This window comes from Diabrotica virgifera, chromosome 6 (genome assembly GCF_917563875.1).
Source record: "Diabrotica virgifera virgifera chromosome 6, PGI_DIABVI_V3a".
In the NCBI taxonomy this organism is placed as follows: Eukaryota; Metazoa; Arthropoda; class Insecta; order Coleoptera; family Chrysomelidae; genus Diabrotica; species Diabrotica virgifera.
The window spans coordinates 57,504,009-57,521,829 of NC_065448.1; the positions used below are offsets into that span (position 1 = coordinate 57,504,009).

The 17,821-nt window shown below is 31.7% G+C and overlaps 1 protein-coding gene across 1 annotated transcript; it reads left to right on the top strand.

Moving 5' to 3' along the window:
- The first annotated feature begins 3,438 nt into the window (after positions 1–3,438).
- LOC114325830 (uncharacterized) lies at positions 3,439–17,499 on the top strand. The gene is made up of 2 exons (XM_028273960.2): positions 3,439–4,324; positions 13,960–17,499. Exons 1-2 carry the CDS (start codon positions 3,551–3,553, stop codon positions 14,395–14,397), a joined length of 1,212 nt encoding a protein of 403 aa, XP_028129761.2. The 5' UTR covers positions 3,439–3,550; the 3' UTR covers positions 14,398–17,499.
- Positions 17,500–17,821: the final 322 nt, after the last annotated feature.

A 17,821-nucleotide genomic window follows, 5' to 3' on the forward strand; every position in this document is an offset into this window, starting at 1 on the left:
TCCTAGCGGATTACTATTCAACTTTCACCGGTAATTTTTAAATTTATTATTTAATTGTTATCGCTTAATATTTACAACGCTAAAAAGTAATTAAATTGTAATAGATTTTTTTAAGATTTTGCTAATTATTTTGACGTTCTGTTGATGAAATATTAATTTCTTACTTCGGATACTTTCACAATTATCGTGTAGATGGCGCTAAGATTAATAGAATAATTTATAATTAAATATTAAGGAACATTAAAAAACTTAAATGCAGTATTTAAAATATAAGTATATTTAAGGTAAAAATATATACCACAGCTTTGACCAACTAATATTTTTTATAATTAATGTTTTTAATTTTAATTTTAAATTAATCACTTTGACGTTTTATGTCAAAAATTTCCGGTAAACGTTTACAGACTTGTCACTACTGGCGCTCGCGAATGTATAAATATCCCCTCTACGTACGGGCTCACAGCGTATAGTTGTTATGTTATGATTTACGTATTGACAGTATAGATGGTTTTGATGTAATGTCAAGAAAAATATAAAAATGGAATGTCAGTCAAGTTCAAGTAAAAGTTTTTGTAGGTATTGTCATTGTCCTGTAAATAAGAATGAATAAATTATAATTGTTGATATATAAGACGTTTGTAGAAAAAATATTGTATGATATACGTGTTAAAAAGTACATTTTTAAGGCACTCATGTGAATTGCAGAATTCGCTTCGCTGATTCTGCAAACTTTCACATGCCTGCCTTAAACGTGTACTTTTCACCTTTTAACACTTATATCATAAATAACTATTAAATTTTATTTTTAACACGCATAATTAACAAGTAAAAAACAACGATTTATTTTTGAAATAAGCCCCGGTTACCCAGCAAAATCTTAAAATTAAATGTTTAAGCTTCGATTTTAGGCACTTATCAACTACAAAAATAATAATAATTATCAGTTTTCAAGCCTCTAACTCGAATATGCGTATGTTCGCATTTTTCAGATTTTAAATCGCTTATAACTCAAAAACTGTAAACTTGTCAGAAAAATGAAAACAAAATTTTTGATTTAGTATTACCCGAAAAACCTGAAAAAATATTTTCCCGTACAAAATAGAAGATTGTTGAAATATAACCTGCCGCATCGGCATTAAAATTGGATGGACGCATAATAACATCAACGAATTGAACGAATATAATATAGCTCATAGAGGAAGCTTTTATATAAAACATATGGTCACGTTTATAAGGAGGCTTGTTGACGAGGGATGTTACGGCCGCAGAGCGGGCGGTGGTGAGATGACGGTGACTACGGACGTTGTCAGATCTATGCACCTCCATAGCACCTACTCAGTTGGAACGCAAAATCCTATGCTAAAACGTTACAGGGCCGTAAACTTCTACTCACTATATATTCTTTGATACATTTTAAAAAGAACGGTCTAAATTTAAGATAGAACCGACTACTCTTCATAATTTTGAAAAAAAAATGTTTAAACTTTAATTCAAGCACTTGGCTATTTCAGATATATTAATATACATAAAACTAAGTTTTTAAACTTCGAAAATACGTATTATCGCATTTTTCAGATTTTAAATCGCCCTTAACTCGAAATCTATCAACTTTTGAGAAAAATGACAACATACCTTTCTTGTTAGAATGGCCCAAAAAACCTAAAAAAATATTTTCCCGAGCAAAAAGGATGATCTTTTGAATTTCTTAAAAAAAAATTTTAAACAATTTCTGGCCAAAAATTTCGCCCTGCGCACTTCATATTTCCTTAAAGAGAACATTTCTGAATAGGAATCCGCAGAGAAACCGAACCATAATTTTTTTTAGACGAGAGCGGCATCACATCATGGACTAAATGTTTCTTGCTAACATTACATTGTTATTAGACCTTGATAAAATTACTGTCTAAACAATTTGGCAACAGGGCCAATTGAGCCAATGGGTGTAAGGACAGAATAGTGTTCAGGTTTCTAGATTATTACAGAGTCATCATGTAGAAATCTACAATAAGTTGAAAATGTTACCACAGTAACATGCTACAGTACAGCCATCTCTTGGATCAGAAACAAATTAATTAAGGGTTCATATCAACCTTAAACTATCCCGCAGAGATATTTGGGCTAACTTAGAGGAATTTAATTTTTCCAAATTACGTTTATGAAGTGGGGTCCCACAATGTTGGTCAATAAAGTACTTTTTTCTACTTAAAATCTGAGAATTTAACAAAAAATAATTAGAATTCTAAAACCGCTTTAGAATTTAGTTATGTCTAGCATAACCTTACGCATAGCCTTAATTTAGATGTCATCTTTTCACACAAATGTCTAAAACGTTTTAAAACGTGTTCTTTGCTTTTCGGTATACGCAACAAAACTAAACTAGGATATAGCAATTTGTGACTAAACTCTGATACAGTAACCTACTGTACAACTGATAATAAACTAATAAAGCTTAGGGATTTCCAAATAGTTAACCCTCAAGTCTCGATCAGGTACATTTTCCTAGAAATCTGTTATATAAACAAACCATTGATATTTTATTATTGACCCAAAATTTTATTATAGAATGGTTTAGTAATAGAGTAATGTCATGGGTAGTACCATGAAATTTTAAAAAAGGCACAAATAGGCGGAATTTACGAAAAAAGGCAAAAAGTGCAAAAAACAATTATAATAGGCAAAATAGGCAAAAAAGGCATTTTGTCTATAATCCGAGCTTTAGTTATTAATAATATTAATAAAAATATATAATTCAAAATTAGTTTAGTCTTATATTTAATTAAAAAATAGAGCTTTTTCATAAAATTTGAAATTAAAATTTCGTTTTGGTAATTACAAAAACAAAATAAAAATATTTCTTTCTTTCTTTAGTTAGGCATAAGTAATCAAAATCAGAGGTACAGTGTACATACTCAAAATTCATACTCAGATTGACCTGTGTTATAGATTTTGAAAAGTTAACTTCCTGTTAAAAATTTATATTTTTTGAATTATGTATTAAATACATACTGCTACAATTTTAAGTACAAAAAGCCCACATTGTGTACAGTCGGAAAAATGAAAGAATACCCATGAACAATCGCATCAATCACGTATTATTCAGATTATTAATAATCTATCTCTCTCGTTTGTTATTTATGGAAGAAAAACGGCAAATACAAAATATGTGATTGATGTGATCGTTCATGGGTATTCTTTCATTTTTCCGACTGTATATAGGTCACTAATTATATTTTTATATAAATGACGGGCACCTGTGTTTTCATAATATTGTTTGTCTTATCTTTCAAACTTATCGGCCAAAATATTGCTTTAGGTATAAATACAGTAAAATTCTTAAATAAAATGACCTTGAACCACCGTTCACATTTATTTTTGGGTTCACATAATAACTTTCGTAATCTGCCTTATACCATTATGATAAATTATAAAATAACTACCACATTGCCGACACACTGTAGCAGAGCAAATTTTGCAGCGTGAAGGACGTTTAGTCGTTTATCCCACAGTTGTGTTGTGTATTTACGACTGATAAGTATAGTTTATTTGAATAATGAGCAACCTCCCAGATGATATTAATGAGTTAATTGAAAACTCTTTAGGGGAAAAACTAGATAATTTTGAAGTTAGTGTGCACGGTACCAATGAAAAAGGAGAAGGATTTGTTGGAGAAATACTTTTCTTGTCTCTAAAACATAAAATATCCGGTAAAGAAGATCACTTGGTTGTGAAAATAGTATTGGTAAGTGAAGTCGAGACCACGATAGACTTTTTGTCGTCTTCATATTTGAACGAGATTTATTTTTACACAGAACTATGGCCAGCGTTGCAGGCATTTCAACGCAAGTTTCCCAAAGTGATACCGTTGGATATTGTAGCTCATTGTTATGGAGACTGTAGGGAAAAAGGTAAAGAAAAGATTGTTCTAGATAATTTAAAATATAAGAACTATGATGTTCATCCGAAAACAGTGCCTGTTTCAACAGAATTATACACAAAAACGTTTGAGTTATATGGTAGATACCATGCCCTTTCTTTCGCATATAAACATCATGAGAAGGACGAATTTCAAAGATTAGCAAAACCTTTGGCCAACAACTGGGAAGGATTTTTAGGTCTAGAAATGATTAAGAAAGAAATTCATGACGATTTTTTTATGATGGAGGAAATTTTAAGGCGGAATAACGAAAACGATGTTATAAGGAAAATTCAACCCTATATTAAAAATGGTGTCGAAATTTTCAGGCGTAGTCTTCATTATGAAGGACCGAATTCCGTTATTGTACATGGAGATAGCTGGAGCAACAATATGATGTTGAAATATAATGTAAGTAAAAACTAAATTTGCTGTTTTCCAAATTTTTTTCCTTAACTAAGAAAATTAATTTAAGTACTTAACATTTGTGGTAATTTGGTAGATCTTCGGCTTCTTCATTAGATAGGTTGGCAAGCTTCATGGTCATATTAACTCTGAAAGCGGCTGCTCTAATTAGTTGTTTGTTTGTACGTTACAACCACACCTTAGGTTCCTTAACCAAGATATTCGTGATCTTCTTCTTCTTCTACTTCTTTAGGTGCCATCTCTAATTGAGGGGGAAGATGACTTCTACAAGTTCGTTTCAATTCTGTGCTTTATTTTATTAAGGTTTGCAGCTCTAATCATGTCCAATCCTTGATATTAGGCAGTCAGGTATATGTGTCATATGCCAGAACTACGATTTCCTTCTACTTTGCTTTCCAGTATTAGTTGAAGGAAGTTATCTCTCTTGTGTCTGAATATATGTTATAGATAAGATGTTTTATCTGGGCTCTAAAAGTGCACGATCTCTATTTATTTGTCTTCAAACGTCCCCATTTCTAACATGGTCAGTCCATTCGAATGTTTTTTAACTATCCTAAGGAGCAGGATTATATGCATTGTAATAGGATTTTGTTTCTGTACAATTTTATCATGAGATATCGTAAAGTTAAATCAAGATCTCGGTTGGTGAATTTTTTTTATATAGTTTGTATCGGTTTTATGATAAGAGGTCAAAGAGCAGAGATGAAGAAATTGATAGAAGTAAAATATATTGATACAAATACATGGACAACTTACCTAAAAAACTTCTATCAAACAGCTAATCATAAAGAACTGGAAACAACAGGATTAGAATCGGATGAGAAAACAGAAATTAAAGAGGAAGATATAAAGAACGCCTAAAAAAAGATGAAAAATCGAAAAGCTCCTGGGAAAGATGGAATAGCTAATGAACTTTTAAAATACGGAGGAGATAGACTTCACAAAGAATTGAATATCCTTATAAGTAAAATAATAAATACAGGAAGAATTCCAGAAGAATGGAGAACCACTCAAATAATAGCGTTATTTAAGATAGGTGATAGGGCAGACCCCAGTAACTATAGAGGGATAAATTTACTGAGCACTATACTGAAACTCACAACAAAAATACTTATGGAGAAAATAATGGCGTGCATAAATATATCGGATGAACAACAAGGATTTAGAAGTAGAAGATCATGTAACGATGCAGTTTTTGTGATAAGGTAAATAGCGGAGAAATTATTAGAATATAACAAACCAGCCATTTTCTGTTTCGTAGACCTAGAAAAAGCGTTTGATAGAATCCAATTAAAAGATGTGATACACCTACTATATGAGAAAAATTTACCACTTGATATCATAAAACTGATAGAAAACATATATGTAAGAAATAAAATAGAAATGAAAGTCAATGGAATAATAACAGAACCCATAGAAACAAACACAAGAATCAGGCAAGGAGATTCACTAAGCCCTCTACTGTTTAAACTAATATTGGATGCAATAATAAAACAAGTGAAGAAAAAAAGAGGGTACAACATGGGCAATAGAGATATAAAAATACTCTGTTAAGTTGATGACACCGTGTTAGTAGCAGAGTGCGAAGACGACCTACAAAGATTATTGCACGAGTTCAACATTAACGCAAAAGAAATGAATATGAAAATATCAGCCCAAAAAACAAAAATCTTAGTAATTGCCAAAGATCCAATAAGATGCAAATTGGAGTTAGACAATCAAATTATATAACAAGTAATGACTTTCAAATATCTGGGAATTAATCTATCAGCCGACAACAATATCGAAGAAGAGGTGAAAGACCAAATAATTAAAGCCAGTAGAACGGCCGGATGCCTACACGACACAATTTTGAAAAACAAACACCTAAGATTGGAAACAAAGGCCCGAATATACCGGGTGTCCACTTATATTTTCCCCCATTTTTGCTACCTATAACTTCTAAACGGCTCAAGATAGAAATATGCGGTTTTCGCTGAAATGTATTATTTTAGTAAAAGTTTTGTCTGAATGGATTTAATTTTTTATATCGCTCTCAAGTACGAAAACAAAAATGGTGGATTTTTGAAAAAAACGTTGTTGACTTTTTTTTAATGGAACACCCAGTATATTTTTTGTAGATTGAAAGTAAGGTCATTTACCTATCCAGCGATATAAAGTTTTTTAAAATCGGTTGTCAAATCACTGAGTAATTAATTATTAAAATGAGAGGTGCAACATGGATATCACGTACCTAAATAACGTAACTAAGCAAATTGATATTATGTTACGTGATTTCCACATTGCATCTCTCATTTTAAAAATTAATTGCTCAGTCATTTGACAACCGATTTTAAAAAAAATTATATCGCTGGATAGGTAAATGACCGTTTTTTTCAAGTTTTTAGGTAAATGACCATTGTTTATATCGCTTTTAAATAAAAAATGGCGGATTTTAAAAAAAACGTTGACTTTTTTTATTAAAACACCCAGTATATTTTCCTGTAGCCTGAAAAAATGGTCATTTACCTATCCAGTGATATAATTTTTTTTTAAATCGGTTGTGAAATGAGTGAGCAATGTGGAGATCACATAACATAATATCAATTTGCTTAGTTATGTTATTTAGGTATGTGATATCCACGTTGCACCTCTCATTTTAAAAATTAATTACTCAGTGATTTGACAACCGATTTTGAAAAACTTTATATCGCTGGATAGGTGAATGACCTTTCTTTCAATTTACAAAAAAATATACTGAGTACTCCATTTAAAACAAGTGAACGTTTTTTTTTCAAAAATCCGCCATTTTTGTTTTCGTATTCGAAAGCGATATAAAAAAAGAAATCCATTCAGACAAAACTTTTACTAAAACAAAACATTTCAGCGAAAACAGCATATTTCTATCTTGAGCCGTTTAGAAGTTATAGGCAGTTAAATTGGGGGAAAATATAAGTGGACACCCGGTATAAGTCAGTTATTAGGCCAGTTATGACTTACATGGCCGAAACAAGACCAGATACAAGCAAAACACGAAGACATCTGGAAACCAACGAAATGAAGATCTTAAGAAGGATTGTTGGAAAAGGACTACAGGATAGGATAAGAAGTGAGGAAATCAGACGCATATGTGGGGTAGACAATATAAATACCTGGGCAAAGAACAGAAAAGAAGAGTGGGATGAGCACATAAGCAGGATGTCTTAATTAAGGATAGTAAGAATAGCCAGGGACAAGTCACCGTTAGGCAGGAGAAGTATAGGACGCCCAAGGAAACATGGAATGACAACTTAGGGGCAGAATGAAAGGCACCGTTAAAGAAAAACAGGCAGTACTGCATATATAAAAGAAGAAGAAGAAGAGGAAGTATCCGTTTTATAGCGTTCTACTCCTTTCCGTTCCAAATCGCCACTCCTTTCTATTGTGGCAGTCTTCCTCTCTTAGATTTCTTTCAGACATCGCCTTGGAGATGCCCTTTATCCATAGAGTTGCTGGTCTTGCTCGTTGCTGTCACCTCTGATTGTTCTTTCTATTTCCATTTGTTGTCTAATGTCGTCATTTCTTATGTGTTCTAGTCTAGATCATCTTGATGACCTCCAAAAATCCATCTCAGTGGCTAGTAATTTATCTTTGTACTTGTTGGTTAATTGCCAGACTTCAGATCCATAGGTTAACACTGGTTTTAATATTGTGTTGTAAATTCGTTTTTTACTTTCTGCTCTTATATTTTTTGCCACAGTACCGAATTCAGGAGTCTGTTCACCTGCTTTCCCTTTACTATCCTTTCCTTAATATGTTCGTCATTTCGTCTTCGTTTATTTTTTTTTTCAATTTAAGAAATACGCTTCTGGCTTGTTCGATGTTACATTTTATTTCTTGTTTAGAGCCTAAGGTCTCATGAATCCAGAATCATTTGTGCGAATATCTTGAATAATCTCGAACCTATCTCGAATTAATCGAAGTCTTTGTTTTTGATGTATGCTTCTTGCTCGTTTATTCTGCGGCTTCTCCTACATAAAAATTGTTACATGTATAAGTTATTTGTTAGACGTAGTTCTTTGATGTCTTCTGTGCGATTTGGTTTAGTATTAAACACAATAGATCTCACTGTATTTATGGTTTTTAAATGTTGTGATTTATTTTAAATACTTTCTTATTTTTGGGATACGCTCTTTACATATACGATATTGTTGTAATCTTGAAATCCTTTCTTGTGCGCATTTCAGGACTGTTTTCAGTCTTATATCTTTTAAAATTCCATTTGACATGTAAAAATGACAATAAAATAGTCGTTTGTTGTTAAAACCGTTGGTAGTAGTTCTAAAAATGTTCACCGTTAAGGTAGAACTAACCTACGAATTCAACATAGATTTTTATTACAATTTAATGAGGGGTCATCGAAAAAAATCTTAGTTAAAGATACTTAGATGGCGATTGTTGGTATTTTAGAATTTTTACAAATTATAAAAATGTCATTGCCTTACATTTTATGCTGATCTTTATCAATAAAAAACTGTCTCTAACTAAATGGTATTCAAATTTTAGTTACAAAATGCTGAACAATAAGTTAGGTTTTGAAAATATTAGTCTATGTAGGTAGGTGGCTTAAAAATCGCAGCTTAAGTTATTGTTATTTCACAGACTACTCTGATTAGATCTTTTCTCGGCTCGATATTTTATGACAATGAGCCGGAAATAGGTTAATATAGAAACAGTGGATTATAATACAATTATTTATATAAAGAAATACACCGGGCAGTATATGTTCTAAAACACTCTCATTTCAATGGGAGCATTTTAATTTTAGAACAGATACCGCTTGGAGTAAATCGTATTATGATCCTATTTTTTGTCTTAATCACTTCGAAATATTATTAGAAATGATGAGTTATTATGTGGGAACTTCAATAGATCGGCTACATTTTTTATTAAATAATTTATAAAGAAAATTTAATAAATTTAATTTTGTTTCTCTTTTTTCTTGCTATATCTAGTCAGCTGTGCATTTTAGAAAATTTTTGTAAAGACAAAAATAGTTATTAATTAAATTTCCTACAAGATAGAATTAATTGTACCTAAATTATATAATGTCATCTGTAAATGTCAAAAATCAATGTTTTTCATTAATCTATTCCATTTATTTATAAACGACATCGAACTTTCAAAATTTATTCGGGAAATATTTTTGATAAAAAAAACACCATACAAAACTTCACAAGAAATGTCTTCTGAATATGGTTTTAAAATACCTGATAAAAATTTAAGAAAAACATAGATTTTTGACCATTTTTTAATGGTTTTTGCTAACTTTGCAATGATTATAGTTATTGTTTTTAATTTTTTTATATAAAATTTGCAATCTATTCTATCTTGTAGGAAATTTAATTAGAAACATTTTTGTCTTAAAAAATTGTTTGCTAAAATGTAAATGTATAGCTGCAGAAATGTAGCAACGAAAAGGGCAAAAAAGGATTTTTCTGTTTTTTTTTTCACAAATTGTTCAATAAAAAGTTTAGCGCACCTTTCCAAGTATCCGCATAGTAAAATTATTATTGCCAATAAAATTTCGAAACGATTAAAGTAAAAAAAGTGGATCACGTACAATTTACCCAACACGAAACAGTTACCACTTGGTCTAAAATTTTTATTATTCCTAGTACTGTGGATATGTATATCTGGAAATTACACTTATAGTCTAGGAAATGAAGCATTTTGGCTCGCAATTTTGTCGTCCAGCATGGATTTACTCGACATTTTCACAGAAGGTAGGGTATAGTCAAAGGATCATTTTCTATATCATACTGCTGTACGCTAAAACCTTGGGGGTGGTTGCCACCCCATCTCGGGGGTGGGAATTTTTTATTACATTTTAACCATGTAAATCGTTGTAAAAAGTAGTTCTAAGAAAAAAATATTTTTTATATTTTCTTAAAATATAATATTTTAAGAAACTAATATTTTTTGAGTTATTCACGCTAGAAAGTAACAGATTTTTGACGAAAAAATCGACTTCGTTAGAGAGTTTTTTGAGAATACCTCGAAAAATATGCTTTTTATCAAAAAAACTGTAGACATCAAAATTGTATCTTTTAGTAACACAAACCAAGTTCTTTTTCAATAATATCTTTAAGATCAATACAAACCGAGATACGGCACGTTAAAAGTTATCTTTTTTCGTCAAATGCATAATTTGAAAAATTCAAAGCCGAATAACGAGAAAACTTATTTTCAAGGAAAACTTAACTAATCTTTTTTCAAGTATACAATTAGTCCTTTCAAAAAATAATAATAACAGTTTTTTATCATGAAAATTGAGCTACTTATGATCAAAAAAAGGTCGGTACCTACTTTTCTCTACGAAAAATCAGTGAAAACAACCCCTTAACTACCCTCCTAATTAAAGATGGATCTTCACCTTTATATAATTCCTTTTATATTTACATATATTATCAATACACCCAAGAAGATTGACCTATTTAAAGGCCAAATTTTAGAAAAGTTGGTTTTTATAGTAAAATTGATTTTTTGCAATTTTGTATTTTTGAACTTTTACTTCAAAATATCTCCGAAAATGCTGGAGATACGAAAAAAATGATAGATTACTAAATTGTAGCTTTTTTAATATATAAAATTGCCTTGTACACAGATTTTCATTAAAGTGAACAGTTAGCGAGATATAGCTGTTTAAAACCTCTATTTACCAGCAAACACCCCCTTATTCGAGCCCTTTAAACTCACCCCAATTAAAAACTAAGGGATCTTACGGAATTTAGTTTACACAGCCTTAGAGCTTAAATGCTATATTTTGTCGCCAAAAATGAAAGTGCTATGTTTATAAAACGAATTTTTATTTCGAAAAAGTCGAATATTCTTATGGATCATTTTCATGTATGTATAGTATAATACCACAGAACCGGTTAGTATAGTGCAAGATGACTAAGAAACTATTTGTGTTTGTATTTGTACATATTTGTAAATTGGTAATTTTGTGTAAATAAATGTTTTTGTAATTCTTTAATTATATTTTTGTTTCTGTATAGATCTATTAAATTATCTACTTATAAAAATTATAATGTTATTAAGGGAGGTTTTTAAGGGTTGAAATATTATGATATTATATCTTAAAGCATAAAACAATATTTAACCAATCAAAACCAAATTTACCCATAATAAAGTTTACAATCGTCTTATATAATTTTTGACAATAAGGGGTAGTTTACACCCCTAAAAATAATCAACGTCCTTAAGCATTATATAGAAGCTGAAGTACAGGGTTAGATGATCCTAATCCCAAATTTTTATGTAAATCGATGCAAGCCGAAATTATTCTTTTATGATAAGTAAATTTTTTATATATAGCTCCAACAAGGGTGGGTTAAAGTGTTGAAATATTATGATAGTATATCTTAAAGCATAAAACAATAATTATGTAACTTATAAGAACCAAATGTTGGCAATATTAAAGTTTAAAAAGGTTGTTTTATAATTTTTTACAATTAGGGGTAGTTTTCACCCTTAAAAAGTCAAAAGCATACAACGGCTCAATATAGAAAATGAACTAAAGGGGAAAATGAGCCTAATCCCAAATTTTTGTTTAAGTCGATGCTGGATCAAAAAATTGCGAGGTTTTGCCATTTGTTCAGTTTCATTTCCTCGACTATTACTGATAGTCTAAGAACTAGTGAACCTTTTGACTAACGGTCGACCTGTAAGGCTAAAAATTTGTAGAGTGATAATTCATAGCACACCAAAGCTAAAAACCATGACCTGGCAGGCCTCAGCGGTGCACGTGTATCTACCAGGTGAATCGAAAAGTGCAAATTTAGGGGGTAAAATAAACTTTCTCCTGTAAGGTTTAAATTTAAGTATGTGTTTGAGTAAGTCATTTAGAAGAAATGTGTACAATGACGGGCGATTCTGAAGAGCATAAGACCTTGCCAGGCGAGGGGAAAGATTAGGGGTTTTTATTAAAATTATTCTTTTTGCATCGAACAAATTTTTTTTAGGCTTTTTGAATCATTCCAAACAGAAAAGGTCCTTAGTTATTTTTCTCTTAAGTTAATAGTTTTTGTTATATAAGCGATTGAAAATTTTGAAAATTGCGAAATCGGCCATTTTTAACCCAAATCGGACATTTATCTAAAAATTTCAATATTGGCAAGGTACGCAGATATTCCTTAAACATTGATTGATGAAATCCCGAATAGTTTTTTGCAATAAAATAACGAAAACCGCTTTGTTTTTTTAATTGCTAATCAAGCGGGCGCTACACTGTAGTATAATTGAGGACGTTTGAGCTAGCATAAATTCATTATCTCGAGAATGGGCAAATTTGAAGAGAAATCCTCAGACAGGTCGATTTTTATTTTTGAATTAGGACTTTTTGGTATATATATAATACTAGTGACGTCATCCATCTGGGCGTGATGACGTAATCGATTATTTTTTTAAATAAGAGTAGGTGTTGTGTGATAGCTCATTTGAAAGGTTATTTAATTCTCTATTCAGTAATATAAACATTAACATAATTATTTATACAGGGTGTACAAAAAAAATTTTTTCTTCTATTTGTCAAATTTAATCAAAGTTAATTTAATAAAAAAAAATTTTTTGTACACCCTGTATAAATAATTATGTTATTGTTTATATTAGTGAATAGAGAATTAAATAACCTTTCAAATGAGCTATCACACAACCCCTACTCTCATTTAAACAAATCATCGATTACGTCATCACGCTCAGATGGATGACGTCACTAGTATTATATATATGCCAAAAAGTCCTAATTTAAAAATAAAAATCGACCTGTCTGAAGATTGCTCTTGAAATTTGCCAATTCTCGAGATAATGAATTTATGCCAACTCAAACGTCCTCACTTATACTACAGTGAAGCGTCCGCTTGATTAGCAATTAAAAAACAAAGGGGTTTCCGATATTGTATTGCAAAAAACTCTTTGGGATTTCATCAATCAATGTTTAAAGAATATCTACCTACCTTGGCAACTTTGAGATTTTTAGATAAATATCCGATTTGGGGTTAAAAATGGTCGATTTCGCAATTTTCAAAATTTTCAATCGCTTATATAACAAAAACTAGTAACTTAAGAGAAAAATCACCAAAGACCTTTTCTGTTTGGAATGATTCAAAAAACTTAAAAAAAATTTGTTCGATGCAAAAAAAATAAATTTAGGAAAAACCCCTAATCTTTCCCCTCGCCTGGCAAGGTCTTATGCTCTTCAGAATCGCCTGTCATTTTACACATTTCTTTTAAATGACTTACTCAAACACATACTTAAATTTAAACCTTACAGGAGAAAGTTTATTTTACCCCCTAAATTTGCACTTTTCGATTCACCTGGTAGATACACGTGCACCGCTGAGGCCTGCCAGGTCATGGTTTTTAGCTTTGGTGTGCTATGAATTATCACTCTACAAATTTCTAGCCTTACAGGACGACCGTTAGTCAAAAGGTTCACTAGCTCTTAGACTATGAGTAGATATGAGTTGTAATATAAAATAATTGAGCAAGATCCACAATTAAAAGCGTATAAAAACCATTCTCTAAAAAAAGAAGTAACATTTAAGTACCCGTTGGATTGCTTAAACTATTATTAACGATGTGTTTTTTGTTATTTTTAGGATTCAAAAGAACTGGAAGATATCAAGTTAATTGACTATCAGATGGCCACATTAGGAACTCCGGTATACGACCTTACATACGCATTTTATTCTGGAGCAGACCAAGAAACCTTAAAAAATTGGGAGCATTTTTTGAAAATATATTATAATAGTCTATCAAAATCCCTAAAAGATTACGACCTTGACGTAGAGAACATTTATCCTTATGAGATACTCAAAAAGGAATGGAAGGAGAATATTCAGTTTGGTTTTCTAATGAGCCTTATGATTTGGGGTAGTAAATATCTTGATATAGGTGATGTTTCAAACTTGGCAGTTACAGGTGTAGAAACAAATATGGATCTGGAGACCTGGGCTTACTCAAATGCAAATTATGTTCAAGCTATTTTAAATCTAGCGAGACATTTTAGTGAAAATGATTTCTTTGTTACATCATAGTACAGTGCAAGTTGTAAATTCATGTAAATATCAGAGGTCTTCAAAATTTCACCACAAGCAAGGACGTAAATTAACAATTTTTCAAATCGGATAATCTATGTATACACCGTAGTTATAGCAAAAGCTAATACTTTTCTTCGTCTTCCTCTTCTTCTTTTATATAATTTTGCTTGTTCATTGGCGGGTTGTTACATCCATAAAAGATTGTCACTCACATTTTTACGTGGTCGGCCGATGCTTCTTCTAGCCCTTGGTGATTTGTCCCTTGCTGTTTTAACGATTCTTGTATTCGCCATTCTACTGATGTGATTGTTATATTTTCGGGTATGGTAGTCTTTCTGGTCTCGTTTTGTCAGTTGCTCGAGGTAATGCTTTCGAGCTTTTTTACAAATTATGGAATCGTTATTGCAACTTGGATATTCTTCTCCTTTTGGCATCATAACCTTGGATTACCTTTACCTGTCTGGTTATGTCTTGCAATTTGGACCTCTCTTACACCCTTCTCCTCATTCTCTTACATTCATAGTTTTCAGGTCGTCTTCCATCCATCTCGTTCTGTGTCTTCCTTGTTTTTGTCTTTCTATCGACTTCCTTGGTACCATTTTCTATTGTTTCTGTATCCTCTTTTCTCTGAAAATGTCGCAGCCATGACAGTCTTTGACTTTTCATAAATTTACAATATCATACTCTTCGCCTAATTCATTAATTTCGTCTTTTCTCGCGATTCTCTATATGCCGTCGTTAAAATTCTTGGAGACATATTTTAAGATTGAATCCAATTCATTTTGTGTTAAATCATAATGAAATCTTAGTTAATAAGCATATGATCTTTGGAAATATTCAAGGAATTCTTTGGTCCAACCTTTAAAATCTTCAGATGTCTTCACGTGGCGTCGTCTCTTAGATTCTGAGTTGTATTAATCTAAAGCTATTTTCTAGAGAAATCAGCTATACAGGTACATGAAGTGGTGGCAGTGCTACTATTAATTATAGAATTGAAAAAGACTGTATGACTTGTAAACACTTCTAAGTAGGTCAAACAGGTGTATGTTCTCAAAAAAATTGAAAGTGTGTATAATTTTTTTGATTAATCAGCTAAGTATTTTCAACACGTTACGTGCCATCATCAGAGCTTCGTCCTATTATAAATCCTCCATAGAAGAGCAATTGCCAAACAACACATTAAAAAACATAAATACTGGGCAAAGCCACGGATCTCGGGTATAAAAACCCCTTAAGGTGATACAGTAGCGATCAACAGGTAGCCAAAACGCGTTCCAAGATTGCGGCTGTAATTTTGAATATTTTTTCGAGATATTTGGCACACGTATTCATAATGTAATAAAGAAGGGCGGTACAGAGCCCAATTTGAAAAATATATTAATATGTGGAAATTACTTTGTAATTAAATAAAATATTAAAAAAACGAGCCTGTACCGCCATTAAGAAGAACAAAAAAATACACTTTCTTCAAATAAACTTTTTTATCCGATGCCTAGATTTTGTGTCATTTTGGAACTACTAATGAAATAAAAAATTTTAGTAGTTCCAAAATGACACAAAATCTAGGCATCGGATAAAAAATTTATTTGAAGATTGTGTATTTTTTTGTTCTTCTTAATGGCGGTACAGGCTCGTTTTTTTAATATTGTATTTAATTACAGAGTAATTTCCACATATTAATATATTTTTCAAATTGGGCTCTGTACCGCCATTCTTTATTATATTACGAATACGTGTGCCAAATATCTCGAAAAAATATTCAAAATTACAGCCGCAATCTTGGAACGCGTTTTGGCTACCTGTTGATCGCTACTGTTTCCTCTTAAAATTAATAAATTCACATCTAAATTCAATCTTAATAGCCGAGAACGAAGATGACTTACAACGCCTACTGCAAAAATTCAAAATAACCGCCGAAAAGTATAACCTGACACTATTCAAAGAGAAAATCCAATCGATGGTAATATCCAGGAACCCAATTAGATGTAAGTTAGTAGTGGACGACCATATAATCGAACAGGTAATGGATTGCAGATACTTAGGTGTGGAAGTATCTAGCGACAGGCATCTGTGGCAAGAATCAAAACAGCAGGCAATGAAAGCAGCGAGAATATCTGGTTTCCTGAGGGATATAATCTGGCGGAATAAATATATGAGCACCGAAAGCAAAGTCCGCATTTATAAGACATGTGTTAGACCCGTACTGACATACGCAGCTGAGACAAGGGCCGAGACAACAAAGACCAAACAGATAATGAGAACAGAGATGAAAACCCTAAGATCCATAAGAGGTATCACACTCAGAGATAGAGTACGAAACGAAGACACATTGAGAGAGCTAGGCGTTCAGGACGTAGTGAGATGGACAAGAGCGCGACGACGCATGTGGAGGGACCACGTAGATCGGATGGACCCTGAACGTATGGCGCATTGGGCGAAAACACAGAAGCCCAACACCAAGCGACCCATAGGAAGACCCAAAAAACGATGGTACGAGAGTTGGAGCTCCGGATCGCAGCAAAGACTGTAACAGAAGAAACAGGACATAGTCCTATTACAAGAAGAAGAAGAAGAAGACATCTAAATTCTTTCTATTTTAAAAAAGACAACATGGCTGCGTCAAACCGTTATGAGTTCACGTGAACAGCTATTAATTGTTTACATTTTTTGAAACAATTATGTCTTTTGGCTTTCGAAGCTTTGTTTTTCTTGAGATTTCATTGAGGTATGACATATTTTATGCTTCTTGTATATTTTTGAGTAAGTTAGTCAAATAATACTTCCTTGCAAAATTTTTTAGTCGAAATAAAGACGGAAATGACATGTTTTGTTGTAACCTTTTATTAAAGTACTAAGTACCTAGGTACACATAATTATGCAATATAAGAAAAATATAGAGAGCAAAACAATTTTTTAGCTCTAACAATTTTGGTACTGTTTGTTTTGGCTGATATCGTATAACTGACATAAAAATGATTAATTTGTTACATCAAAAATAATTGATTAATAATTATCGCAATTACAATGTAAAGCTTATCATCAAAAATAATTATGATCACTATTTAATTGGCAACCAATTAAAATATATATATAAGAATATGTGTATGAGTTTTTCTACTAATTATATTTATTAAATCAATTTATTAATTCATCGCTGATGGATTTGATAAGTATTACGATATCAAAAGTAGAGTAACATGGTCATGTTCTATACAGCCAAAGAACATTAAATATCCCTATTAGATGATGCGACAGGGAAAATTATGCGTGAATCCTAGTAAAACAGTAGTAGTCAGTACCTACTACAAGGAATCCAGATAACATCTAGATGCCCGCTCTGTATGAATAAACTGTTAAAAGGCGAGTGAAAGCAAATATCTAGATCAGCAGCTTATATGGAACACCCATTTGGTAAGAAAAA

What these genes read in the sequence shown, in the direction of transcription:
- LOC114325830 (XM_028273960.2), top strand. Translation starts at nt 3,551, where the DNA reads ATGAGCAACCTCCCAGATGATATTAATGAGTTAATTGAAAACTCTTTA. An exon ending in ATATGATGTTGAAATATAAT is followed by an intron (nt 4,325 to 13,959) that starts GTAAGTAAAAAC and finishes TGTTATTTTTAG; the next exon opens with GATTCAAAAGAACTGGAAGA.